Source organism: Oryctolagus cuniculus, chromosome 17, assembly GCF_051225735.1.
Source record: "Oryctolagus cuniculus isolate XC-2025 breed Fujian yellow rabbit chromosome 17, ASM5122573v1, whole genome shotgun sequence".
Taxonomy (NCBI): domain Eukaryota; kingdom Metazoa; phylum Chordata; class Mammalia; order Lagomorpha; family Leporidae; genus Oryctolagus; species Oryctolagus cuniculus.
The window spans coordinates 59,795,425-59,823,204 of NC_142883.1; the positions used below are offsets into that span (position 1 = coordinate 59,795,425).

The window sequence follows — 27,780 nt, forward strand, 5'->3', positions numbered from 1 at the left end:
TAGAAAAATGCTTCCAACCGAAATAGTCACTTAGAACTTTCCAGGAGGTTAAAAATAACTACTCAAGTCAAGGACTTAAGACTTTAATTAAAGAAAGTAAAATTAATTTCACTGAAATCTCAGAATTTGGCTTGCTAATCTCCATTTCTGGGTAAATAAAGAAACAGTGAGGAAAAGGGATTGGATAGCATAGGCACTATTTGAGTTCTTAAGGACCACAAATTTATGTTCTGGCCATGGGAAAAAGCTAACAGTGTCAGTGGAGTCACTCATTTATTCAAAAAGACATAATTGAGCAACTGGTTCCATGTGTCAAGGGTTATATCAACAGTAGGGGACACGGACACAGAAGGATTTATGTCCGAGCGTACGAAATTAGTGTGTAAACTGGGATGTAGTGGGACAATGGGAATGTAACCAAAGTGCCCAAGAAACCTGGGCAAATCAGCGACGGTGCTACAGAGTCTAAGGCAGTTGTTGAGTTGGGCTTGAGACTGAATAGGAGGGAGAAGGTGAGGAGTGTTGGGTTACAGGGGAGGCACGTTGGTGGGGATGTGCAAGAACGCGGGGTACCTCTGAAGCACGGACTGGGAGACTGGAAGAAGAGGCATGGTTTTTGAGGCTGGGCAGTCCTGCCTATTTTTCTTACGGGAGTACAGGCATGTGTGTGTGAGCAGGTGCTGAATGATGACACTGAGCAAGGAGGCTGGGATGAGACCACTGATATTTTTTCCTAATATATTTTTAAGTTTTATTTTTTAAGTTGATAAATAATTGCATATCATTATGGAGTACACCATGATGGTTCTGGGTGTATCCCTGTGGATTGGTCAAATCTGACTGATTAACATATCATACGCATTACCTCAACTAATGATTTTTTTTTTAACCACAAACAGCTATGAGACCTGGCTAAGTTTCTCTGAAAAACAGATATGGGGCCCAAAGCACTTTAGTGGGCATGGGTTATAACAGGGGGATCGCCTCTGTTTTATTCTATCATAATCAGGACTCTCCCGGTTCCCCACCACCCCAGCCTGAGAAGTTAGAAGCTGTACACCTGACCTTTTTCTCACTCGTCCTCCAGAATGAAGCCCATGAGAAGACCAGAGGGTTTATGAAAAGGCTTCCAGGCATTGTTATCTTTTCAAGGAACTCTAAGTTTTGAATTTTCTCAAATAAAATACTATAAAAATGTACACAGATTTCTTAAAAAATATTTTATTTATTTATTTGAGAGGTAGAGCTACCTCAGGGTCTTCCATGCTGGTTAGGGGCCCAAACACTTGGGCCATCTTCCACTGCTTTCCCAGGCCATAATCAGAGAGCTGGATCAGAAGAGGAGCAGCCTAGGCATGAATGGGAATTCTTATGGGATGTCAGCATTGCAGGTGGAGGCTAAGCCCATTACGCCACAGTGCTGGCCCCAGAACAGAGGACAATCTAACAGAGGAAATCTAAACTTTTTCCTTCTCTCTTTGTGGGGTCTTGCAATGAACAAGAGCCTTCCCAGATCTAATAAAATGGACATCAATCCCAAACAATGCCTAATATGATGACCATAACCAGCAAGCAACATTTGTTAGTGGTCAAACACTGACATGTTCTCAATCAAATCATTAATCCAGATAAAGTTGCCTACTCCTCTGTAGCTGTTTCTCTAAGGATTCCTACTCTCTCAATCACTCCAGCTAACCTCTGGGCAATTTCACTTGCTCCAAAGGCTTTGATCTTCCCATATGCTAAGGATAGCTATTCTGTTACTTCCTTATAACCTAATTCTCCTCCTTTGCAAACCATCCTGGCTAACCTTTATCCACCAGCATCTATTCCTTTATCTCAAATTCTTTCCCTTGAAATCCTGCCACTTCTGACCTCTTACATAAGACTTGAATTCATCTGCTTATCTCTATCTCAGACATCGCTACTCTAAATGGAGACAGTCTCCTTTCACTAGCACAAACCCAACAGATTAACTGGTTTACAATCGTAATCTCTTCAATCCAGTCTTTCATCAGAGCGGTTGTTCTAAAGTGCAGAAGTCATCATCCCTCTCCACTGCCGATAGTTTGTTTCTGCGCGATGTCATGAAAGTCCAAACAGGAAGAGCCTCAGGTTCTACCATGGTTGATCCATCACAGCTCACCTCTGCTGTTGTTTCCATTGGAAACAAACAAACAAACAAACAGCACAGGGGTGGTGGTGGGGCAAGCTTTTGTGGCATAGTAGATAAGCTGGTTTTGGACTAGCCCAGCCATGGCTTGTTAACAGATATTTGAGGAGTGAGCCAATGCATAGAAGAGCTCTCTTCTGTCACTCTGCCTTTCAAGTAAATGAAAATAAATAAACTATAAAATAATAATATTAATTATAAGAAAAGCAGCTAATGCAGATGTTTAAGTGGAAAAGGAACCTCAGGGAGAATGACTGAGCTCATGGACAATGCAAGGAGCAGTTTAAGCCTAACAATCCACTGGATTTTTCTTGCTAAAGTGGTCTTAATCAGCTTAGAGCCACTAAGAGTTTCTTCCCACCTCCAGGCTCTGCTGTGGATCTTCTAAAGGTGTTGGGCAGTATTCTAGGTGCTACCCACAGCCTTTCTTTCTGGCCTGCTTTCCTTTGCTTACTTCTGTTTTACCTACCTTTCAGTTAAACTTTGCTGTGGATTTGGCACTTGGAATATACCTTCTTGCTCTGTATCCTACGTAGTCCTGTATCTAGGCCCTAGCCTAGACCAACCTCATAGCCTTCTCTGGCCTAACTGGACAAAAAATAAAAGTCTCTGAGGGCTATAAAGCACACAGGCTTTGTAACACAGTGAAACAATTAATAACTCCCGATTTTGCAACTTCCAAGTAATTAATGATTTAAGCAATGGTCATGACAACATTATGAAAGATTGATGGGGGTCTTTATAAATTAAGGGAACAGAGGCTGGCATTGTGGTACTGTGGGTTAAGCCACCGACTGTGACACCAGTATCCCATACGGGGGCCAGTTTGAGTCTCCTCTGCTCTGCATCTGATCCAGATCCCTGCTAATGGCCCTGGAACAGCAATGGAAGGTTGCCTAAGTGCTCAGGCCCCTGCACCCGTGGGAGACTTGGATGAAGTTCCTGGCTCCTTGGCTTTGACCTGCCATTGTAGTGATTTGGGGAGTGATGGAAGATATCTTCCTCTCCCTAACTCTGCCTTTCAAATAAGGAAATCTTTAAGAGGTGGGGGGAATGAAGGGAACAGCCATTGCCATCTGAACTCACTGATCTGTTGTAGGATCACAATAGTGACAGTCAGATAATACTTGTCTCCTGATAGGGTGCACCACAAAGTACATAATGTTCTTGCCTGCAAAAGCTAAGACCTGAATGGAATTCACCCTTCACAGTTAATCTTCAGTAAGTGAGAAATTAGAGTAGAAGAATAACATAGATACCACCATAAGGAAACCAATACAAAGAACGGGACATTCTATATAACTAACTCAGTTGCTTTATCAGATCCATGCATGAATGGTGGAAAGGGAATTGAATGCAGATATCAACCAACTATTACGTGTGGACTCTGTGTAGATACTGGACAAACCAACCACAAAAAGACATTTCTGAACCACTTGGAAAAACTGCAGTATGGATTGGGTGTTGAAGCAACCATAAGATTACTGTTCTGTCAATTTTGTAGGATATGATGATAATGGCATTGCAGCTACAGGAAACAAGTTCACCTGCTTAAGGGATGCACATTTAGGTATACAGTAGTGAAATAACCTGGTGGCTGAGGTCTGCTTTAAGTACTTCAGGCACATAAAGAGATGTTAAATGGGGACAGAAGAAGCAAGTATAGCAAAGTCTTGATAATTACTGGCATTAGTTAATAGACGCTGGGGTTCATGACACTAGTCTTTATACTTCTGTGTGTTTTTGAAATTTATAATAAGAAAAAATTAAAGATGTAAAAGTAAAGACAAGTGGGTATTTCGAGACCAAAAAGTCTGAACAGCAGTTGAAAAAACTTATTTCCATTATGCTATCATTTAAAAACAAGTGTGGTGCCCTGGGTTAAGCCGCCACCTGCAGTGCCAGGATTACATCTGGGTGCCAGTTCAAGACCTAGTTGTTCTATTTCTGATCCAGCTCCCTGCTAATGCACCTGGGAAAGCAGCAGAAAACGGCTCAAGTGCTTGAGCCCCTGCACCCACAAGGGAGACCCAGAGGAAGCTCCTGGATCCTGGCTTTGGCCTGGCCTAGCTTTGGCTGTTGCAGTCATTTGGAGAGTGAAATCAGCAGATGGGTGGTCTCTCTGTCCCTCTCTCTCCCTCTCTGTAGGCCTTTCAAATAAATAAATTAAAAAAAAATAAAAACAACTGTGAAGCTACTCTATTAGACTTCTTAAATAAGATGTTCTTATCCATTCACATTCATTTTGTGAGTCTTTTTAAGGCACCCCTGCATATTTATTGCCAATGAATTTCTATGTTGGTAAATGAGAAATTACCTGTTGTCAATAATCATTACACTGGAGGGTGGGATTCCCAAAACACCACAGCTCTGCAAGAGTTCTTTCTTACGAATCTCCCCTTGATTGTAGTAGTTTCCTGAGGATAACAAATACAGAGTAGCAGATTTCTTTAACAGTGGGGACCTGCCTCTCCATGAATTCTTATACCATCTTATGGATTTAAGATATGTGCAGTTATGATAAAAAAAATTGAGGAAAAGGTAATGCTAAGGTTATTGGAAGATGCTCTTGTGAGAAGACTACCAGCAGCACACTCTTTAGAATCACCATTCCTAAGTTCTCTCAATCTCTCATTGCTGCATTTCAGCCACATGCAAGAGGAGGCACAGTATGTCACCGACAGTACTGGCTTCGAGGTAGGCAAACATAGGATCCACCCTTGTGTAACCGCTTAGAACAACTGAGGTAGTTGGGTACTCTCTGGGTTTTGGCCTCTATAAATTGATAGTTCTCAAATATGTTTAACATTTATTGAAAGAACAGGGTGTTTGTTACTCCTGAATATTATAGGAAAATGCACAAGCACCATTTAGGAAAATACTCATATTTATTTATTTTTCACGAAAAGATGTATTTGAATGGGAGATAGAGAGAGATATCAATCTTCCATCTATTGATTCACTCCCCAAGTAGCCACAGTAACCAGCTCTGGGTCAAGAACCCCATCCAGGTCTCCCATGAGGGTGACAGGGACCCAAGTCCCTCCCAGGCACATTGGCAGGGAGCTGTGTTAGAGGTAGAGCAGCAGGGACTCAACCAGCAATTGGTGGCTTAACCTGCTGCGCCACAGTGCTGGCCCCAAATATCTTCTTTTCATTGAAGAGTTCTGGACTCAATGGTGAGCATTTGTTTAGCTCAGGTAGCCCATTAATTCAACTCTCCATAAATGACTGCATGTGTGATTTATCCAAGTTCCTTAACTCTTCAGTCCCAGTTTCTTCACCTGCAAAGCGGGGCTAAAGACTACATTAGCCTTGGGGCCGGTGCTGTGGCACAGCAGGTTAACACCCTGGCCTGAAGCGCTGGCATCCCATATGGGCGCCAGTTCGAGACCTGGCTGCTCCACTTCTGATCCAGCATTCTACTATGCCCTGGGAAAGCGGTAGGAGATGGCCCAAGTCCTTGGGCCCCTGTACCCGTGTGGGAGTCATGGAGGAAGTTCCTGGCTCCTGGCTTTGGATCAGCACAGCTCCAGCCCTTGCAGCCAATTGGGGAGTGAACCATCAGATAGAAGACCCCCCCGCCTCTCCTCTCTCTGTATTACTCTTTCAAAAATAAATAAATAAATCTTTAAAAAAAAAAAAAAAAAAGACTACATTAGCCGGCTTTCTGGCGGATTAGATAACACAAGCCAGAACGCCCAGGGAGGGATTGTGTACCTTTTCTCTTCCCTCTCTTCCTAACTTACAATTCACGCAGATCAACTCTCATTTCCTTTAGGTGGCCTTCTCCTACTTTCCCTGGCAAGGAATCATTCCAGTTTTCTGCCTGTAAGTATGAATTGCTCTCCCTGGTTAATTTTTAAATGTCATTGACCTTAAAACGCCCGGTCTCACTCAGCTGTGTATTGTCTCCATTCTCCAGCATACTGCAGGCACTCATGAAACACTGAGAAGGCTCAGCTTAGCCTTGTAGGTCAGACAAAAACTCCCAGGAGAAACTTTTAAACTTTGGTAAGTCTTCTTCTGGTGCTGACTTTGAACTATTTGAACTCTGGAGTCAGTCATTACATTGTATCCAACAAACTAACCCTAAAAAGACTACAGACAATACATTTAATTTTTTTTGACAGGCAGAGCTAGATAGTGAGAGAGAGAGAGACAGAGACAAAGGTCTTCCTTCTGTTGGTTCACCCCCCAAATGGCCACCACGGCCAGTGCGCTGCGCCAATCCGAAGCCAGGTGCTTCCTCCTGGTCTCTCTTGCGGGTGCAGGGCCCAAGTACTTGGGCCATCCTCCACTGCCCTCTCGGGCCACAGCAGAGAGCTGGACTGGAAGAGAAACAACCGGGACAGAATCCAGCGCCCCAACGGGGACTAGAACCTGGGCTGCCGGTGCTTTAGGCGGAGGATTAGCCTACTGAGCTGCACCGCTGGCCAATACATTTAATTTTGTATTGTATGTATCACACTTTTTGAGTTTTCATTGATTTTCACATCAGATTAAAAACTATAGTCAGTTTTGTGATGGACATTTTATTTTGGGAGCCATATACCATACACATATACACAAACTATATTTCCCTGCCCCCTGCTTTGTTTAAAAAGATTGATATTTGATGATACATGAAAGGTCTAGTGTGTACACTGACCATACAATTCCTAAATTCAGAGGCTTGTCCATTGGTGGGTGATTATGCTTATTAGAAACTGCTTAAAAATTAAACTAGGGGCAGGTGTTTGCCATGGTAGTTAAGACACTGCTTGCTTGGGATGCTCATATCCAGTATTGGAAAACGTGGGATCAAGTCCTGGCTCTGCTTCTGACTCTAGCTTCTTGCTAATGTGCACCCTGGGAGGTAGCAGAAAATGGCTCAAGTAGTTGGGTCCCTGTCCCCCTCACTCCCTGGCCCCCCAAGAGAGGGGACTCAGATTGGGTTCCAGGCTCTTGGCTTTGGCCTGGCCTGGCCCTAGGCATTTGGGGAGTAAACCAGCAGATGGAAGGTCTTGTCTCTCTTCCAAATAAAATGAAAATAAATAGGAGATTTCCCATTAAAAATAAAGTAAAATAAAATAAAGTGGAATTTTTAAAGATTTACTTATTTATTTGAAAGTCAGAGTTACACAGAAAGAGAAGGAGAGGCAGAGAGAGGTCTTCTATTCGCTGGTTCACTCCCCAGTTGGCGCAACCGAAGGAGCTGTGCTGATCCGAAGCCAGGGGCCAGGAGCTTCCCTTGGGTGTTCCCACGTGGGCACAGGGGCCCAAGGACCTGGGCCATCTTCTACTGCTTTCCCAAGCCATAGCAGAGAGCCCGATCGGAAGTGAAGCAGCCGGGACTCAAACCGGTGCCCATATGGGATCCTGGCACTGCAGGTGGCAGCTTTACCTGGCCCCTGGAATTTTTTTTTTGACAGGCAGAGTGAACAGTGAGAGAGAGAGAAACAAAGAGAAAGGTCTTCCTTTGCCATTGGTTCACCCTCCAATGGCCGCCGCGGCTGGCACGCTGCGGCCAGCACACCGGCTGATCCTGGCCCCTGGAATTTAAAAAATATGGGAGGGGGTCAAGTATTTGGTACAGAGGTTAAGATGGCGGTTGGAGTGCCTGGGTTTGAGTGCCAGCTCTGCTTCCAATTCTAGCTTCCTGCTAAAGCACAGCCTGGCAAGCAGCAGATGAAGGCTCAAGCACTTGAATCCCTGCCACTCATACGGGAGACCCAAATTGAGTTCTGGGCTCCTGGCTTCAGCTGTTGCAGGCAATTGGGGGAGTGAACCAGCGGATGGAAGATTTTTATCTCTTTCAAATAAAATGAAAAAAAAAAGTATTTTTTTAAATGGACAAAGGACTTGAATAGAGATTTTCAAATACAGATAGCCAATAAGCATGTGACAAGATGCTAGCCATTGTTAATTGTTAGCAAAGTGCAAATCAAAACTATAAGAAGATAATTTCATACCCACTAGGATGGCTATAGTTAAAAAAAATGGAACATTACAAGTGTCAATGAGGATGTGAAGAAACTGGAACCCTAGCGCACTGATGATGAGAATGTAAAGCAGAGCTGCTAAGGAAAGCAGCTCAGTAATCCCTCAGAAATTTAAATATAAGAGAGACCGGGCACCGTAGTGTAGCAGGTCGAGTGCTGGTTGGAGTCCCAGCTGCTCCACTTCTGATCCAGCTCCCTGCCAGCTGGCCTGGGAAAGCAGTGTAAGATGGCTCAAGAGGCAGTGCCGCGGCTCACTAGGCTAATCCTCCACCTAGTGGCGCCGGCACACAGGGTTCTAGTCCCGGTCGGGGCACCGGATTCTGTCCCGGTTGCCCTTCTTCCAGGCCAGCTCTCTGCTGTGGCCCGGGAGTGCAGTGGAGGATGGCCCAAGTGCTTGGGCCCTGCACCCCATGAGAGACCAGGAGAAGCACCTGGCTCCTGCCTTCGGATCAGTGTGGTGCGCCGGCCGCAGCGTGCCAACTTGGGCCCCTGCAATCCACCCAGGAGATGCATATAAATTTCCTTGGATTTTGCCCACCACAGCCCCAGCTAAGTTGTGGCCACTTGGGGAGTGACCCAGCAGATAGAAGATCTGTCTCTCCCTCTCTAACTCTGCCTTTCAAATAAATAAATAAATCTTTTTTTTTTTTAAATTAAACACAAAGTGATCCTATGCATAATTCAGAAATTATATTCAGAATTTTACTCAAAGGAATTGAAAATTAGTTCATGGACACATGTTCAATCAGTGTTCATAGGAGCATTATTCAAAATAGCCAAAAAGTGGAAACCACCCCAGTGTGTATCAAAAGGTGGGTGAATAAGTAAAATGTGGCTTATACGAATACACAAAATGGATTATTCAGCCAGAAAAAGGAGTAAGTTCTGGCATGGATGGACCCTGAAAAATTATGCTAATTAACATAAACCAGACACACAATGACAATTCTTGTATGATTTCTCTTTAATGAGGAACCTAGAAAAGTCTAATTCACAGAGACAGGCTGGGGGTGGGGTGGGAAGGAATGGGGAGTTATTGCTTAATAGGTGTAAAGTTTCTGTTTTGGATGATGAAATAGTGGTGATGGTTACACAATACTGTGAACCTACTTACTGCCACTAAATCAAACACATCAAAATGTTGAAAATAGTAAATTTTGTTATGTATATTTTACCACAATTAAAAAACATTTAAAATGGCAAACTTTGTTATATTTTACCACAATTAAAAGAATGTTAAAAAAACATATTTTCACTGGACAAAATCTTTCATTCACGAATTATTACTATAAAACAGAATTATATCCTTAAAATTGGTAAACCAATTCTTAAAAGGATCATTAAAATAAAAAAAATTGAAAAAACTATGGAGCACATCTCTGTAGCCAAAATCAACACACTTCCAGATGCTGTTATTAACCAATAAACCATTCCTGTAAATAGCATAGTTTTTCATTATTCCCAAAAAAGTCATACTGACTTTTACTAATGGAAATGATACTTTTTGTTAGTTTTTCCCATTTATGATTTACAGATGGTCCTTAACAAGAACATAGAGGACAGTGTCTTTTTCAAACAAGACAGGCATAAATGAATCAGGTGAAAGGAAAAGTATGCACAAATGGGTACAATGTTTAGCTCACTACGGTGATGTTGTGACACCAATATCAAGCTTTTCCAATTGCAATACATTTTGATTATTCCCATTCCATACCTTTTTTTAAAAAATAATTTTTATATGTTTTTATTTCAAAGGCAAAGAAACATACACACACAGAGACCGGTTGGGGGCAAAGGGGATCTCTGATTTCCTGGCTCACTCCCTAATTATCTATAAGCAACAGCAAATGAACTCAATCCAGGCCTCCCAAGTGGGTGGCTTTACCCAACAACTGGAGCTACCACCTGCTACCTCTCAGGGTACATATTAGCTGGACGCCGGAATGGGACCACAGCTGGACTCAGATTCAGGCACCCTAGGCTGTCCCAAGTGGCAGCTTAACTGCTGTGCACATGCCCACTCCTCCTTTCCATACTTTCATCAGGTTAGTATTGCGGTACTTTTCTCTTGCACACTTGCAGCTTTTCTTCTCACTGTCTACTGGCGACCCTTGTTGCCTGTGGGATTTCTCTTTAGTCTCTGAAATCACCACTTCCCTCATGTTTCATTAGCATTTCCTTTATGGCTTCTCATAGTGAAACAACTCCTTTATTTCTACACTTAAAACTCTGTAACTCAGTAATAAAAACTCTTAAAAGTGTAACATACTCCAATTAAGTAAATAGTTGGCAAGACATCAATATTTTTATAAGCATTTCCTCACCAGGTAGGTTCAAAATAGAGGTATATAAGGTTATCTGACATATACATTAAAATCTTAATTTTAAGAAAAAGGTAGGAGTGGGGTCAGAGCTGTGATGCACTAGATTAAACCTCTGCCTACAGAGCCAGCATCCCATACGGGTGCCAGCATCCCATATGGGTGCCGGTTCGAGTCCCAGCTGCTCCACTTGCAATCCAGCTCCCTGCTAATGGCCTGGGAAAGAAGCAGAAGATGGCTCAAGTACTTGGGCCCCTGCACCCATATGGGAGAGCGGGAGGAGGCACTTGGCTCCTGGCTTCAGATCGGCCCAGCTCCAGCTGTTGTGGCATTTGGGGAGTGAACCAACAGAGGGAAGACCTTTATCTCTGTCTCTCCCTCTCACTCTCTGTAACTCTACCTCTCAAATAAATAAATAAAATCTTAAAAAAAAAAGAAAAATATAAGTAAGCATACATTTAGAAAGACATAAAATCCTAATAAATATTTAACCTACCAGGTAACACATCAGCATCATCATTTATGAATAGGTACTGTTTCCAACTACTGGATGCCTATGCATTCTTTGGTTGGTGTGACCACATGGTAACCACATCAACCTAGACCTTATAGAAAAGGACCTAAGTATTTAGATGTGTGTAATTAAACAGAAATATAATAGTCAGGACCTCTGAGTCATATTCTGAAGTTTCCCTAACTTCCTTAAAGAAATATAACTTGGGGCTGGCACTGTAGCCTAGTGGGCAAAGCCGCTGCCTGCAATGCCAGCATCCATATGGGTGCTGGTTTGAGTCCCAGCTGCTCACTTCCAATCCAGCTCTCTGGTATGGCCTCGAAAGCAGCAAAAGATGGCCCAAGTTCTTGGGTCCCTGCACATGCATGGGAAACCTGGAAGAAGCTCTTGGCTCTTGGCCTCAGATAGGCCCAACTCTGGCCATTGTAGCCATTTGGGGAGTGAACCAGCAGATGGAAGACCTTTCTCTTTCTGTCTCTCCTTCTCTCTGTATCTCTACCTGTCAAATATTTAAGAGGTATAGCTACAGACACAGGGAGAGACAAAGAGAAAGGTCTTCTACCCATAAATCTTAAAAATATAAATATAATTTGTATTTTAAAAATATTTACTTCATTCTTAGTATACAATCAATAAATTTTTTTTTAAGGATCCCAAATATATTGGGTTAGAAAGAACAGAGTTAGACATGAGACTAACAATTGAGACTGGATATAAATGTATCTCAATAAAGAAAATTTTAAATAATCATGGATTACACAGAATTATCAAAAATAACATAAAGGATGTATGGTGAATCAGATATCTGTAGAATTCCTTTCAGCATAGAATACCTGAACATGTGAGATAACAGGCAAATATATTCTAGGTACATGGCCAAGTTGAGAGGACAGTAAGGTTTTTTTTTTTTTTTTTCTCAAGGAGCAAAACAATCAGTAAGCATGAATTCTGAGAGGCATTATAGGGCTGACTCTCTGGCACTTGACGGAATCTGCATATCCTTGGTTGCCAATATTAGGTGAGTAGTGGATAAAGCTTGGGCGCAAATAAAGCCACCTCCATTTAAAGAGGGCGCTTTCAAAAGACAATTCACTCACTCCAGATGGAGTTCTCAGACCTGGTTCTATGGAAGGGGAAATGAGAAAACTGTCACCCTGTGAGAACTGTACAGCACACACCTGCCTTTACCTGGTGGGGTAGCTTGTGTCTTCTAAAAATAGCCATAAATCAGCATTTCTAATCCCACATGCATTTCTAGAACCCTAATGACCTGCCCCAGGAGGTGGCATCTACTGTTCTCCTAGTTATCTGGACCTGACTTGTGAAACTGCAGGATTGCTAGAGCAAGGTCATAAAAGGCAATACGGCTATCCCTCGCACAGCCTCTCTCTCAGGACATTGTCCAGGAACCCAGCCACCAGCTTGGCAGGAAGCCGAAGCCACACGAATGTTCTGGCCAGCATCTCTAAGTTGCGAGCTGACAGTCACAGGTGTAAGTGAACGAGCCTTCAAGTAATTCCAGTCCCCAGTCTGGAAGGTACTAATCACCATTGGGCGGATAATTGTGCTCTGTCTGAAATCATGATACAGAAAGTAATATTGTTTTAAGCAACTAAGGTGTAAGATGATTTGTTATTCTGCATTAAACAACTAATTCATTGGATTTGGTTTTCCATTCCAGGTTGAGCATTTATAACCTGAAAATACAAAATCTGAAATACAATTTTTTTAAATTAAGGATAGGTTACTAGAACAAAGAGTAGAGTCAGATGTGATTGCAGAAACTGAAATTATTAGATGTGCTTAATACATTTGACAGATAAAAAGGAGATATCAAAGTATGAGAAAGTTAACATTGTAATATTTGTATCAAAAAGCTCTAGATATGGGAAACAGATTAAAGGACATTACTCATCATCTCAATATCATCTGTAAGACCTTAATTACAAAACTACTAACAGACATTACAGGAGGTCAATGTAAGTGAAGCAACATACCATATATTTATCAATAGACTCACTGAAACGCCAATACAAATGCCAGTAAGATTTTTCCTTGGACATGAACAAGCTAATTCTAAAATGTATTCAGAAGAAAAAAGGTCAAAAATAGCAAACATACCCCAAGGAAGAGAGTGCTGATCATATGAGATAACGGCATTATGAAAGCTACAGTAATTAAGACAGGAATGTCAAACTGATTACAGAAACAGTATACAGAGCAGAAATAACATGGAAATGTGATATATGAGAGTTGACAGTTCAATTCAGAGGATGGGTTTTTCCCAGCTCTGATCTTTCCTTCCTTCTTTATATTGCTACCAGAATCAGCTTTCCCAAAACACAGAACTGATTGTCACTTTTCCACCAAATGCATTCAATGACATCCAGGATATGCGTATCTTAACATGTATTTCAGTGGTTACATAAATTACAGAAATAGTAGATTCAACAAAGTGAAACAGGATTTTTTTTTAAATAGTCAGTTCTCAGAGATGTCAATATTCTAAGGATTGTGAGCCTCTAAATGGGAGACAGCACATCTGGCTAATTTTCCTAGACTTCTCAGGCCAAGGCATTCTTCTTTCTTTTTTTTTTGTTTAAACTGCAGCTTGATGTTTAAACAGTGCTTCTTAAAACATAAACTGGGAATCAATACAGATATTTCATCGACTGACATGGCATTCAAGGCTCTGTGGATTGGGTGTAATGGTTTGGAACCCAGAAGACGCACAGGGCCCCAGCTCTTTCACTACAGCTGTTCACTTTTGTATTTTAACTTGTGATTTAGCTTCCAGATTTGTGAAATGGGAATAACAATAGTACCTTGCTCACAGGGTTGTTGAGAGGATTAAATAAACCAATAACAACAACAGATTTTTTTTTTCCTGTTCCTCTCCTATCCTTAAACCAGAGATACATTTAGAATTATTTACTCAACCAAGACTTGACTAACGCCTTTACTACCCTAAGAATGACTTGGCCCTTCCTACGTATCTATTCCTATTTTTAAAGCCCAATTCCAAAGAAAAGCTAACTGGAGATGCTTTCCTTATTCTAAGTTCCTGAAAACAGAATGAATGATTTGCTCTTTTTTGAGTCATACTACTTTCTCCATCACACCACAAAAGCTTTGATTATACTATTATTAGCTTCCTATTTTTCAGGTTAGAATGGTTAAGTCAGAAGTGTGGAGATCATTTCATGCACATGTTATACAACATAAGTAGGTTATTTTAAAAGAAATTTTAAAACTATGAGAGAACAATTTAAAATGGCAAGTGTTATTCAAAGTATATAATGAAAGATAACAATCTTTATATGTTTTATTTATTGATTTTTTATTTATTTTATTTAAAAAAATTTTTTTTGACAGGCAGAGTGGACAGTGAGAGAGAGACAGAGAGAAAGGTCTTCCTTTGCCGTTGGTTCACCCTCCAATGGCCGCCGCGGCCGGCGCACCCCGCTGATCCGATGGCAGGAGCCAGGTACTTCTCCTGGTCTCCCATGGGGTGCGGGGCCCAAGCACTTGGGCCATCCTCCACTGCACTCCCTGGCCACAGCAGAGAGCTGGCCTGGAAGAGGGGCAACCGGGACAGAATCCGGCGCCCCGACCGGGACTAGAACCTGGTGTGCCGGTGCTGCAAGGCGGAGGATTAGCCTAGTGAGCCGCGGCGCCGGCCATGTTTTTTATTTAAAAAATTTTGATTTCTGGCCCCGAATTTTTGTGAATCTATTGAAAACAGGGAGAAATTTTTTTTTTACAAAACACACTGTACATATAATATTTTGCAAATAAAACCTGGGCCTCTTTCACAGATCTTGAAAACAAACTTGCTTATAATTTGATTCCCACAGTTGTAGAATCAAAATATAAATTAATAGCTAAGAAAACAATGGGCCTATCACTTGCAGCTCTTTGCCATTAATGTCCTTAACAGAACACAAAGTGAGAAGAAAAGTGTTTAGACCTAAATTCTCAATAAATACATGAGGTGGTGTAATCTTATGGATAACAATTTTAAAAAATATTAAATCTAGAAAATTTATGAAAAAAATATTAGTCGGGGTGGGTATTTAGCAAAGCAGTTAAGATGCTGCTTGGTTTGTCTGCTTGTCCTGTTGGAATACCTTCCAATTTCAGTTTCCTGCTAATGTGCATCCTGTGAGGCAAAAAGTGATGGTTGAGTACCCGGTCCTAACAACCTAGTGGGTGATCTGGATTGAATTCTGGGCTCCTGTCTTTGGTTAGCTGAGCCAGGACTGTTGTGGATGTCTGCTGAGATATTTCTCTGTATCTCTGCCTCAACAAAAAAGTGTATATATAAAATTAAAAAAATATTAGTCAATGCTAGAGGGTCTAAGAGATTAAGAAAGATATTCTCATTACTGCCAGCAAGGATGTAAATTAGCATAAGGTCTTGGGAATTGTGATTTGTATGCAAAACCTTAAAACAGCCAATTTTAGAAACCCATCCTAATGAAATATGCATAGAACAAGGTCTAGCATATGAATGTTTAATACGCATGTGCTAAATAAATGATAAAGTAATATTAAGTGAAAAGAATATTAAAATGTGATTACTGTGACTGTAATGACACATGACCAAATGGGAAAAGAAGTCATGGGCAATTTTATAAATAAAACAGCTTTATTGAGGTGTAAATTGACATACCAGAAAATTCACCCATTTTTATCTGTACAGTTCAGTTACTTCATTATACATTTTTGCAAATATCACCATAATCCAGCATCTTGGACAATCTTATTTGATCTTTTCTGTATCATAAATACAAGAAAGACTCCACTGAAATGTAGGTGGAGCTGAACCCTTAAAAACTACCTACAAAATTATTTCCTATCTAGTCATCTGAGTTTGCCGCCTCATTCGACACACGCATCTTCCTAGCACTCGATGGGCTTTAAAAGCAGCAGCAAGGGCCTTTGCTATCATCAGAGGTGAAACTGCAGGGGGTGAGCAGGCACGATACAGCACAGATTCTGTTCGGTGGATTACGGGGTAGGGTCACCGTTCTTAACTCTTGCGTAAATCAAAAAAAAAAAAAGGTTCCATGGAATAACGAGTACAGCCGCAGATCCTAACGGAAATGCAGGCACTGAACGGAACCAATCGTGCTAGCTGCAGACGCCCCATGCCCCACCGGGGAAGCCGGCCGCCCCGGTCCCCAGCAGAGGACCTCATTAGGATTTACTTAGCCCTCTACGACAGAAACCCCTTTGGGAAGAAGGCAGACTGAGCTCGCCTAGCGCCTAAATCCCCCAGTGCAGCCCAGGCTCCCGGCTCCCCGCCTACGGCCTCCTACCTGCAGAGAAGCAAAGCAGGGACACCCGGTGCCTCAAGCGGCCCAAGCCTAGCACTGTGGGAGCAAAGAACATGGCTTCATCGTCGGGGTGCGCTATCACCAGCAGGCTCCGGCTTCCTGCTCCCGGCAGGCCTGCTTGCTCCCGACTCTTCATTCCTTCGGAGGGGTCCCAAACCCAAAGGAAACCCCACGCCAGGACCACCACCGCCGCCGCCGCCCCACACACGAGACCGACCACCTCCATGCTGGGTAAGTGGCATTGCGCTTGCGCAGTGCCAAAGGCTGCCGCTGACCCCGACTCCGCCGGGAAAACCGCACCCGCTGCAATTGCGTTCCGCTTTTAAGTCCGTCCTGACGTGAGGCTTTAGAAATAGGCTTTACGGTTTTAACACGGACGCCGGACACTTCTTTTTCGAGCGCTCTCCATTACTATTATTGTTTTTCCCCCAGCAGTTGAGGATTAAGTGCCTGCTCGGTGTCTGAGCTGAACCGAATCCCTTACCACACAGTTTTCTACCCTTTTCCTTGGGTTTAAGAGGGAAGCGTTTTAAAACAACACTGCCATATCGTGTAGGAAGAGTTCTCCCGTCTTCTACTTGTTCTCTAATGCATTTCTTAAATCTTTGGACTTTTTTGTCATTATACGGCTAGACAGCCCGTTATCTCGACGAAAGTTTTCCAAAAAAACCCAGCTAGACACACCAACTTTCTCCTTGTTAACTTTGGGATACGTAGCGGTGGCTTTTCTCAAGGATAAGCGGACGGTTTACGAGGACCCCGTCTGGATATTTCACTATTAGAGCAGGGCTGAGAGGCCACAGGCTCCTCTTACAAGTTGCCGTAGCGTAGGGAGAAACATGGTGGACACAGCTGCCTCGCCCGGCAGTACACTGAGGACTCGGCGCGAATTATAGCAGGGCCCTGGAAATATCTCGGGTAGGTCGACCCCACGTGGGGCCCGGACTTCCCTCCCCGCCGACGGCCCGAGGAAGCCGTCCGTGGCCGATCCGCCGCGCCGCGGACGGGGTCGCAGGGCCCGCGCACGGCCTGGCGCGCTTCCCTTTCCCACGCCCGGGGGAAGGCCCCAAGCGCGCGGGAGCCGGCCGGCTCGCGGGCGGCGCCCCAGCCCGGGTGCACGATGGCTGCCGCGCCGGGTCCGGCTGAGGGAGGCGGCTGCCCCGGCCTAGGTCCGGCTGAGGGGGTCGCCGCCGCCGCCGCCAGGCCCAGGGGCAGACGTGACGGGAACCGAGGCGCAGCGCGACCCCGGGAGCTCGGCCGAGGTAGGAGCGGCGCTCAGCCAGCGGAGGGAGTCGGTCTCTCAACTCTCCGGAAGGAGGAGGAGCCGGCATCGGAGCCGCCTTAGCCGCGGCCGCCGGGCTTGGCGGGGGGGGGGAGGGAGAGGGGTTGAGTCAAGATGGCGGCCAAGGTGGCGAAGCAGCAGCAGCGGCGGCGACGGCGGCGGCTGGAGTGAGCTCCCGGCTCGCCTGCGCCGAGCGAGGTCCCGGCGTCGGGACGCGCGCCGGGGCCGCGTCCTGCTCCTCAGCCCGGGGGAGGCGCGCCGGCTCCCACGCTCCGCCAGCTCCCGGTGAGTAGGCCGTGGCGCCCCGCAGCCCGGCCTCCGGGCCCCTGCTCGCCGCGGGGCTTCCGAGGACTCCCCCAGGCACTGGCCTCCGGGGGGCCGGCTTCTCGCTCTTGGCGAGGGGGCTCCTCGGGCCCGGCCCGGGTCGAGACCCGGTCCCAGCCGCGCAGCCTCTACCCCTTCGGCCGCCCAGGGACGGAGTCGGGCGAGGCGGGGAGCTCGGGCTGGGCGAGTGGCGGCTGATGGAGTTTAGAAGAAGAATGGACTGCGGCCCGGCCGGTGCCGAGGTGTCCCGTGGGGAGGGGGCGTGCGGAGCCTGCAGGGCTGGCCGCGGCTGCCGAGCGGGGTGCCCGGGTGGGGCCGGCGCAGGTGGCGGGCCTGAGCGCATCCTGGGGCGGAGTTGGTGGCCGTCTTGCGAGCGTGGAAGGGGTTAGGGAGGGTGACAGCGATGGACAAGTGCGTGGAGAGCAAACTAGTTCACCTTCCTCAGCGGACGGCCCCAGGGTGTAATGGCGTAGGGATGGGTAGTGGTGGTGGCAAGCGTCCGAACCGTGTACCTTCCGCCGTTTATTATGGGTGTGTTTTCATGGCCCAAGTCGGAGGGTGCACCTCGTTTAGAGGGGGAAGGAGGGATTTGAGAAACTGTAATTGAGAACCCAGCCTTCGCGGGGAGGCGACCGGAATGGTTCCGTGTAGTCACGGATTGGAGGAATGGCTGGGAATAAGTGGTATTTGTGAAAAGTCTGCTCGCGAAGTGTCAGGCCACGGAACCTCGTCTTCAACAGAGTTCACCTGGGCGAGTAGTGGGATGGGTGATTCTAATCTTTGGGGGGTTGGTATATTCACCTGCATCAGATTTGCTTCCCTAATGATATCCTAATTATACTGAAATTTACATTCCTTGTGTGCAGCCTGGTGAGGCGGGGATGGGAGGCAGAACATGGCAGTGTGGAGAGAGCAACAGGCCTGGGATTTTCAAATGCCTGCGAATTCATTCGTTCGTTCAGTACGTCTCGATCAGTAGGGCTGGTGCTGGCTTACGTGTGATTGTCCCGTGGATAACTGAAGTGTCGGTGGCGTTACTGTATTTAATTTTTAGCAGTTTTTTGAAAATGTTTTGATGTGCGCTTTCATAAAGATCTTTTATTGGATGAATCAACTTGTACTTGCCTGGGCCCTGGAGCAGACCAGTTTTAGAATCTTCTTTAGACATGGGTAAAACAGAAGAAATAACCACGAGTTGCTGGAGAGAGCAGTCATGTGTGTTATTTTCTCATCCTGTTCTCCTCCAGTGGAAGTTTATTCTATTATTTATAGTACCCAGTTGCTTTGCCTTTCTTGTGCACACCTGTTAATGGAAATCAAGGTAGATATAGATGTATACAAAATATCATACACTAGGAAGTGACTACTAGTAGTACCAAAATACATTTACAAAAAGCTTTCCATATGTTGCCTCACCCTCCCCCCCCCCCCCCCCCCGAGAAAATACTTATAATGCAAAGATTCCTGATTCTTTCTGTAACTGATTGTGACATTTTGTAATGTCAACCTTTGTGTGCTTCAGTTTCCTCATCTGTATTATTAGGAAAACATCTCTTCTCCTTGGGTTGGCTGTTGTGAGCCTGAGGGGAGTAAAGTTTTGAAATGGCTTTCAGCAGATTGAAAGGGTTATGTTGTAGGAGATTAGTAGCTCCCTCTGTGAGCTCCGGTAGGGTTATGTTGTAGGAGATTAGTAGCAGCTCCCTCTGTGAGCTCCGGTAGTGCTTTATCTGCACATCTCTCATGGTGCTTACACTTTCTGCCTTGTGTTGTAGGTATTTATGCACCTGTTTATCTCCTTTTGAGAGCCGGATAGACCTTTCTCTGATTTTATCTTTGTGTTCAAGGCACTAGGTAAAAGTGTGTGTGTGTGTGTGTGTGAGAGAGAGAGAGAGGGAGAGAGGAGAGAGGAGAGAGAGAAAGGGATGGATTGACACTGCAAGTTTTGGTTGAATGAGTAAACACAAAATTCTAGTTAGGAAAATATATTCACATTACAACTTAACCAGCGTACACCTGTTATCTGCTGTGACATATCTGTAGGGCTGTGATTTCCCTCTGACCTCTAGAGGAGTATTTTTTCAGCTGAATGACTTGTTAGATTTAAAAAATGAAGTGTTTGGCCTGTTCTTTTCATTTAAAGAAAAGCGTGAAATGTTGGAAATTGTGTTTCTTAGAATTTAATTGAATAAAAGTTTGTCCCAAGGCTATGTAAGTTTAGATTAGTCCTTCTTTTAAAAACGTTTAAAAAAAAATGTGAAATGGTGAGATTGTCTTGCCATTGAGGTCTTTGGATACAGATGAATGTCAGGCTATTTGTTACTTAGTTTTTGTTGTTGTTACTCAGTTTTAATTATATTTTGAGATCTTTTTTGTAGTCTCAAATTCTTTTGATGCCTGGGAATGATAGAGCTCTCACATATTTCCTCACTCTTTTACTTCACATACTGGATTTTACTAGAATATGATACAGAGCAGTAAAAAAAAAAAGGTTGGTCATATTTGTAGGTTGTACATTCATGTCTTTTTGTTAATTTACTTGTTTCATCACTGTGAGGTGCCTTTTATGTTCAGGGATGTCAGTAAATGATGCTAATGTATAAAGCATAGACAGGCAGAGCAGTTCAATACACAGATAGCTCAATCTGTGGATGGCCTAACGTTTTGTCCTTTGCAGGTTTGAGGGTATAAAAAGTACATTTGGATAGTTAAGAAAATGTTTTGTTTCTTTTTCTATCAGAACATCTTAAGAGTATTGAAAAACAATGAAAAGCTTCTCTAATGTAGCAATAATTGTATGTGAAGCATCTGTTTTTTATTTTGGTATTCTTATGGTGGTGTTCTTCCATGAACATTTGTACTGTTCTTCCCACCATTTTTTTCTTTTTTTTCTACCCGAGAAGCTTGTGTGGTCAGAATATTTCTTGGAGAGTCTTCAGATAAAACTTACTCTCACCTCCTCCTCCTTTGCATTTGAAAGTCAGACCATACAAAACACTGAGTGTTCCATGGCATTCTGAGTCCTTTTGCTTCTTCCCTGTGTGCTGCCATTACTTTTATTTAGCAGTGAACTCAAAAACAAACGGAACTGGTTAAATAAGATGCTAATAATTTATAGAATAGAGAGTCATGTAGATGATCAGGTTTCACATGTTTTACTTTTGGATAAACTGAGGGTCGCAGAGTAAACTGATTGCCTCAGCTGTTGTGTTGGGACAGGAGCAGAATCCAGGTCTGCTGGCATCCAGTTTAGTGCTCTTACTGTATACCACACCATCTATGGGATGATTCAGTGTAATGGTTGATGCTTGTAATTGTTGACTTAATAACAAAAATGGAAGTGGATGGGAAATGAGAAGTCACTTTATTTTTTTTTAAGATTTATTTATTTGAAAGTCAGAGTTACACAGAGAAGAGGAGGCAGAGAGCGCAAGAGAGAGATAGAGAGGGGTTTTCCTATCCGCTGTTCACTCCGCAAATTGGCTGGAACGGTTGGAGCTGTGCCGATCCGGAGCCAGGAGCTTCTTCTGGGTCTTCCACACGGGTGCAGGGCCCCTAGGATTTGGGTCATGCTTCCCCAGGCCATAGCAGAGAGCTGGATCCGAAGTGGAGCAGCTGGGTCTCAAACTGGTGCTCATATGGGATGGTGCCCATATGGGATGTTGATACTACAGCCACCCTGAGAAATTACTTTGGATATTCAGCTGAGGTGTGGAATTTAAGATATTTCTACAATTCAAATACAGTGTGAAGAAAATTGGCTTTAGGGGCCCCACACTGGGCATAGAGGGTTAAGCCTCCACCAGGCAGTTCTTGCATCCCATATGGGCAGCTGATTCCAGTCCTGGCTGCTTCACTTCTGATCCAGCTCCCTTCTAATGTGCCTGGGAAAGCAGCAGAGGATCCTTGGACCCCTGCATCCATGGGGGAGACTCGGAAGAAGCTCCTAGCTTCAGCCTGGCCCATTTGGGGAGTAAACTGGCAGATGGAAGTTCTCTCTCTCCCCTCTCCCATCTCTGCCTTTCAGATAAATAAATAAATCTTAAAAATAATTGGCCTTGATCAATATCTGTGTTATCATGATCAGTGGGAATTATCTATTTTGCCTAAATTTTGTCTGTGTTGACTAATATCTTAAAAATAAATGTCTTTGAGGTTGTCTTGACCTAATGACAGTCTTGAAATGTAAGTATTACAGTGACAGAAATTGTACTTTGGGGCCGGCGCCGCGGCTCACTAGGCTAATCCTCCGCCTAGCGGCGCCGGCACACCGGGTTCTAGTCCCGGTCGGGGCGCCGGATTCTGTCCCGGTTGCCCCTCTTCCAGGCCAGCCCTCTGCTGTGGCCAGGGAGTGCAGTGGAGGATGGCCCAGGTGCTTGGGCCCTGCACCCCATGGGAGACCAGGAAAAGCACCTGGCTCCTGGCTCCTGCCATCGGATCAGCGCGGTGCGCCGGCCGCGGCGGCCATTGGAGGGTGAACCAACGGCAAAGGAAGACCTTTCTCTCTGTCTCTCTCTCTCACTGTCCACTCTGCCTGTCAAAAAAAAAATTAAAAAAAAAAAAAAAAGAAATTGTATTTTGGTACCTCTGAGACCCAAATAGGCTAAATTATTTTAGAAACTTACTTATTGCTTTCTTCACTTACTCTGTCTTCCTGAATTTTTAAAGTGTGAGGGACTTGAATAGTTGTATAGAAAATTAGATGACAGTCAAACACATGAAGTCTATCTTTAATGCTATGTTGAAAAGCTTACTTTTTTACTTTAAATGATGTCCCTTGTTTTTTAATTTATTTGAAGGGAAGAGAGATTCATTCTGCAAATACCTGCAGTAACTAGGACTGGGCCATGCTGAAGTTTACTGGAACTCTGTCGGGGTCTCCCATGTGAGGGTTGGGGACTGGAGTACTTGAGCACCTGCTGCCTCACAGGGAAGTTGGGAGTTGGGAGTGGAGCCGGGACTTGAACCCAGGCACTGTAACTTGAGATGCAGACATCTTAATGACTAGGCCAGATGCCTGCCCTGAAATGATCATCTGTAATATCAGCTTTCTATAGGTACTCAACGCTGTAACTTTTATTTCAAAGGAGAAGGCAGGGGCCAGGTTTTGGTGCAATGGGTTAAGCCACAGATTTCTTTTGAAGTATTTATTTATTTGAAAGGTAGAGTTACAGAGAAGGGGAAAAAGACAGACCTGGGCTGTCTTCCTTCCCTTTCCAAGATGCATTAACAGGGAGCTGGATTGAAAGTGGAGCAGCCAGGACTTGAAGTGGTGTTTATATGGCATGCTGGTGTAGCAGGTGGTGGTGTTACCCACTGCACCACACTGCCAGCCATAGATTATTTTTAAACTGTGGTAGCCTTCTCATGACTATACAGCATGGCATATTTCTTTATTCCATTTGGGGTGTTAAATAGTTGCCTATTTGAGTTGTATTAAGAAGAGTTGTTTGGGACAGACATTTGGCATTGTGATTAAGAGGTTGCTCGGGGTGCGTGCATTCCGTATCTGGGTGCTTGGGTTCAAGTCCCAGCTCTGCTCAGTTCTAGCTTCCTGCTGCTGCAGACCCCGCGAACTAGCAGGTGATGGCTCAAGTAGTTGGGCCCCTGCCGCCCACGTGGGATATGCAGATTTAGTTCTAGGCTCTTGGCTTGACTTGGCTTGGCTGTTGTGGGCGTTTGGTGAGTGAATCAATAGGTAGGTGATCTCTATCTGTCACTCAGGTTAAAAAGAAAATAGCCACACTTTTATTTTAAAAAGTTTTTTCTCATCCTCTTTTCTGGAGTACCTTACCCATCTAAGTTCTGTTACTTCTAGATCTGCCTGTCTGGTTGGTTGGTCATGTATTACTTCATCTAGGCAGTCTCCTTCCTTTTCCTTCTCCAGAATTTATACTTTTATCCTGTAAATTGTAGATGCTTTATACCATCATAGTTACGCACATGTCTGCTTAATCCCCATAAGACTTATATAATAGTTCTTTGTTGGCATGAAATAGAGTACTTCCAAAAGTTCTCGAAAAAAATTAAAAGGTAAACTTATTTTGGTATAAAAATCTTTGAGATCCATGCATTGTGTTTGCATAATACATGTTTATATGTGCTTTTTGAATGCTCTTACATGTATCTGAGTTATTGTTTTCATTCTTCCCCTTTCCTGTCCAGGGTAGTAGATATTTATTGAGTGCATGAAAAGAACCTAACAGCTTGAACTAGGGTGGCTGTGATAGATGTCTGATACAGCTGCAACATTTTGATATGGAATTATTTACGAAACTCAGAAACAGAAATTTCACTAATGTCAGTGAAGTAACATCTATCATCAGTGAATTTTCAAATCATTTCTCTAAAAATAAATTTTGTGTAATTTTCCTGGGATTTTTGGGAGGACAAGAAAGAAGACATGGGATTGGTTCATCCCAGAAAGTGTGTGTGTATCCAGATGATGTTGGAATACAAGAATGGTTTAATTTCTAGAGGCAGGGGATTTTGGAGAAGTTCCAGTGCTAGAAAAATACTGTGAACTAGAAATATAGAATAGTTGATGAGATTATAATAGAATTTGAGGATGCTTTTTGAAAAAATAGCACTAATTTTATGTAAAAAATTAAATCAGTAAGTAGACTGGAGGAGCAAGGAAGTGTGAAGTCAAGATTACCAAATTATTTTGATATTTTCCTCCTTTACAGTGCCTACTTGAGAATAAAATTTGCACTTTTTTTTGTTGTACACAATTAGTGTACATCATGATTACATTTTTGGAAAATTTAACTTTTAGACTTGTTATGAGATCACCTTTATGGTTATAGATTGACCCTTCCCTCCAAACTTTTATTTAACTGACAGACTCTATTAATGACATTTTTGCTGTCATACACAGTTCAGATTCAGTTATTTGTTTTAGGCAGTTCATTTCCCTTGACAATAGCATACAAATTTATATAACTTTGAAAATGTTTGTTTTAAGTAGTAATCATCATGTCTTTGAACTCGCTTTCAAAGACATTTTAATTTTGCATTACTTTTGATTAAGTTCTTTTCCTTGTTTTTTGCATAACAATAATAGTCATGTATTTGAAAATATTTGGAATGAAACCAAAACTTGTGCTTTCTAGGAGTTGTAGCCTAAAATATGCACAGTGTAAATATACCAGATGTAGTATTATATGCGCACTGTGTGTGGTGGTGGGGGAGGGAGAAGTTACTTTATATTCACACAAAACCTATGAATGTGTGAAAGAGGATATGCTATTTTAAAATTCTTTATTATAAGTTAATACGTTGTCTTGTGGAAGCGCCATATAGAAACATAAAGAGTTTGACTCCCTAGGGCTGGCATTGTGGCGCAGCAGGTTGCCAGCAGGCAGCCCTTATGAGCACAGATTGGAGACCTGACTTCTTGACTTCACTTCTAGCTTCTTGCTAATGCTTCTGGGAAGCCAGTGGAGGATGACCCATGTACTTGGGCCTCTACCACCCATGTGGGAGACCAGGATGGGGTCCTGGCTCCTGGCTTTGGCCACTCCTGTTTGTTGCTTCCTTATGGAGAGTGAACTAACAGATGACAGTGCCCCCCCCCCCCCCTTTCTGTTGCTCTGCCTTATAAATAATCTTAAAAACAAAGAATTGACTTCCCAGGTAAAATCTGCTGAGTGTTATAAATTCTAGATTCTTTTCCTGTGTATAATTTTCTTTATAGTGTAGAGTCATATGCACTATTCTTTTATATATTACTGTTCCAGATATATTTAGAGCTCTCTCTCATTAGAAGCTACGCAGTCTTCCACTTCCACTGTATGTTAGCTGTTTTCGTTATTATTCTGTATAAGGCTTCTGGGTTTCATCCTCTAGTTAAAGAAACCTTCTTTATGCTAAAATTTAAAATATTCACTCATGAGGAGGGAAGGAGGAAGGGAATATTACTATGCCTAGAATTTTATCTGCAAGCTATATTGAATCTGTTAAAAACTAAAAGTAAAAAAATTCACCCATCTACTAAAATAGAAAAGCAAAGTGAGTAGCATTGTATGTTATATATTAAGTTATTTTTTTTTTTTTAGAGGTAGAGTTACAGACAGAGGGAGTGACGGAGAGAAAGGTCTTTCTTCTGTTGGTTTACTCCCCCAAATGGCCGCAACAGCTGGAGCTGCGTGATCCCAAGCGAGGAGCCAGGTGCTTCTTCCTGGTCTCCCATGTGGGTGCAGGGGCTCAAGGACTTGGACCATCTTTTACTGCTTTCCCGGGCTATAGCAGAGAGCTGGATTGGAAGTGGAGCAGCCAAGAATAGAACCAGCGCCCCTATGGGATGCTGATGCCGCAGGTGGAGGATTAACCCACTCTGCCACTGGGCCAGCCCCTAAGTTACTATTTGTTTTAAAAAGAAAAATAATGTGTACATATTTGCTTACATACCAAAGGATATGTCTGAAAGGATACTTTGTAATGTTGGTTGTTTTAGGAAGGAGAATTGAATGGGTTTCAGACTTTTGACTGTTTCCTGTTTTGTATTTTTCAAACAAGCAGTTCCTCTGATTTTGATTTAATACTTTTATGATTCTTTTTTTTTCTTTTCCTTCTACATTTAATTTTGAATCACTTGATGCATCTGGAATTTATTTCTTATATAGGAAGTGAGTTGGGAGATGAAATTGTGCATGTGTTTTCCCCAGTTGACCCGTTGCATCAGCACCATTTAGTGAATTAATCCATCTTTTGCTCCCTGATGCAAATCACAACCATAATCATTTATTAAATGTGTTTGAGACTATTGTTGTTATTTTCTCCTGATCTCTTGCTGTGTATTACTACTGTACCTTCAAATTTCTGTTGTTTTATAATTTTACTATTGGTAGGGTTAGTCACCTGTTTGTTCTTTTTTAAGATTTATTTCGTTTATTTGAAAGGCAGAGTTACAGAGAGAGGTAGAACTAGAGAGAGAGGTCTTCCAGGCACTGGTTCACTCCCCAGATGGCTGCAATGGCCGGAGCTGAGCCTGTCCGAAGTCAGGAGCCAGGAGCTTCTGCCAGGTCTCCCACGCAGATGCAGGAGTCCAAGGATGTGGGTATATCTTCCACTGCTTTCCCAGTCCATAGCAGAGAGCTGGATTGGAAGTGGAGTAGCCAGGACTTGAACCGCGCCCATGTGGGACTATGGCACTGCAAGCCTGGGCTTTAATCCGTTGCGCCACAGCACTGGCCACTATTCTGTTCTTTTAAGATTTTGATAATTTTCTGATCTATGAATTCTTCTGGATGAACGTTTTTTTTTTTTTTTTTAATTTATTTATTGGGGCCGACTCTGTGGCTTAGTGGATAAAGCTGCTGCCTGCAGTGCTGGCATCCCATATGGACGCTAGTTCAAGTCCTGGCTGCTCCACTTCCCATCCAGCTCTCTGCTTTGACCTGGGAAAACAGTAGAAGATGGCCCAAGTCCTTGCACTCCCACATGGGAGACCCAGAAGAAGCTCTGGCTCTTGGCTTCACATGGGCTCAGCTGTGGTCATTGCAGCCAGTTGGAGAGTGAACCAGCAGATGAAAGACCTCTCTGTCTCTCTCTGCCACTCCTTCTCTCTCTGTGTAACTTTGATTTTCAAATAAATAGATAAATCTTTTTTTTTTTTTTTTGACAGAGTGGACAGTGAGAGAGAGAGAGAGAGAGAAAGGTCTTCCTTCCGTTGGTTCACCCCCTAAATGGCCGCTATGGCCGGTGCACCGTGCTGATCCGAAGCCAGGAGCCAGGTGCTTCTCCTGGTCTCCCATGCGGGTGCAGGAGCCCAAGCACTTGGGCCATCCTCCACTGCACTTCGGGTCACAGCAGAGAGCTGGACTGGAAGAGGAGCAACCG

General features: G+C 43.6%; 2 protein-coding genes across 59 annotated transcripts in view; one reads left to right on the forward strand and one right to left on the reverse strand.

Annotated features, from left to right (window-relative positions):
* PIGL (phosphatidylinositol glycan anchor biosynthesis class L) overlaps positions 1 to 16,560 on the reverse strand; it is a 104,047-nt gene extending 87,487 nt beyond the window's left edge. For all 9 annotated transcript variants that reach the window (XM_051824461.3, XM_017348852.4, XM_051824459.3 and 6 more), the window contains exons 1-2: positions 16,317 to 16,560; positions 4,491 to 4,590 (exon numbers count right to left, since the gene is read on the reverse strand). In XM_051824461.3, coding sequence (XP_051680421.1) covers positions 4,491 to 4,590; positions 16,317 to 16,560 — 344 coding nt within the window. The remainder of the gene's footprint in view (positions 1 to 4,490; positions 4,591 to 16,316) is intronic.
* Positions 16,561 to 16,689: 129 nt separating this feature from the next.
* The window catches only part of NCOR1 (nuclear receptor corepressor 1), a 168,450-nt gene continuing 157,359 nt past the window's right edge, over positions 16,690 to 27,780 (forward strand). For 44 of the 50 annotated variants that reach the window (XM_051824413.3, XM_089318437.1, XM_089318451.1 and 41 more), the window contains exon 1: positions 17,723 to 17,901. The gene's annotated coding sequence lies outside the window, so the exon portion shown is untranslated. Of the gene's footprint in view, positions 17,253 to 17,421; positions 17,597 to 17,722; positions 17,902 to 27,780 lie in introns of those variants that run through there. The other 6 variants (XM_051824415.3, XM_070061427.2, XM_070061433.2 and 3 more) reach the window with 2 other exon arrangements.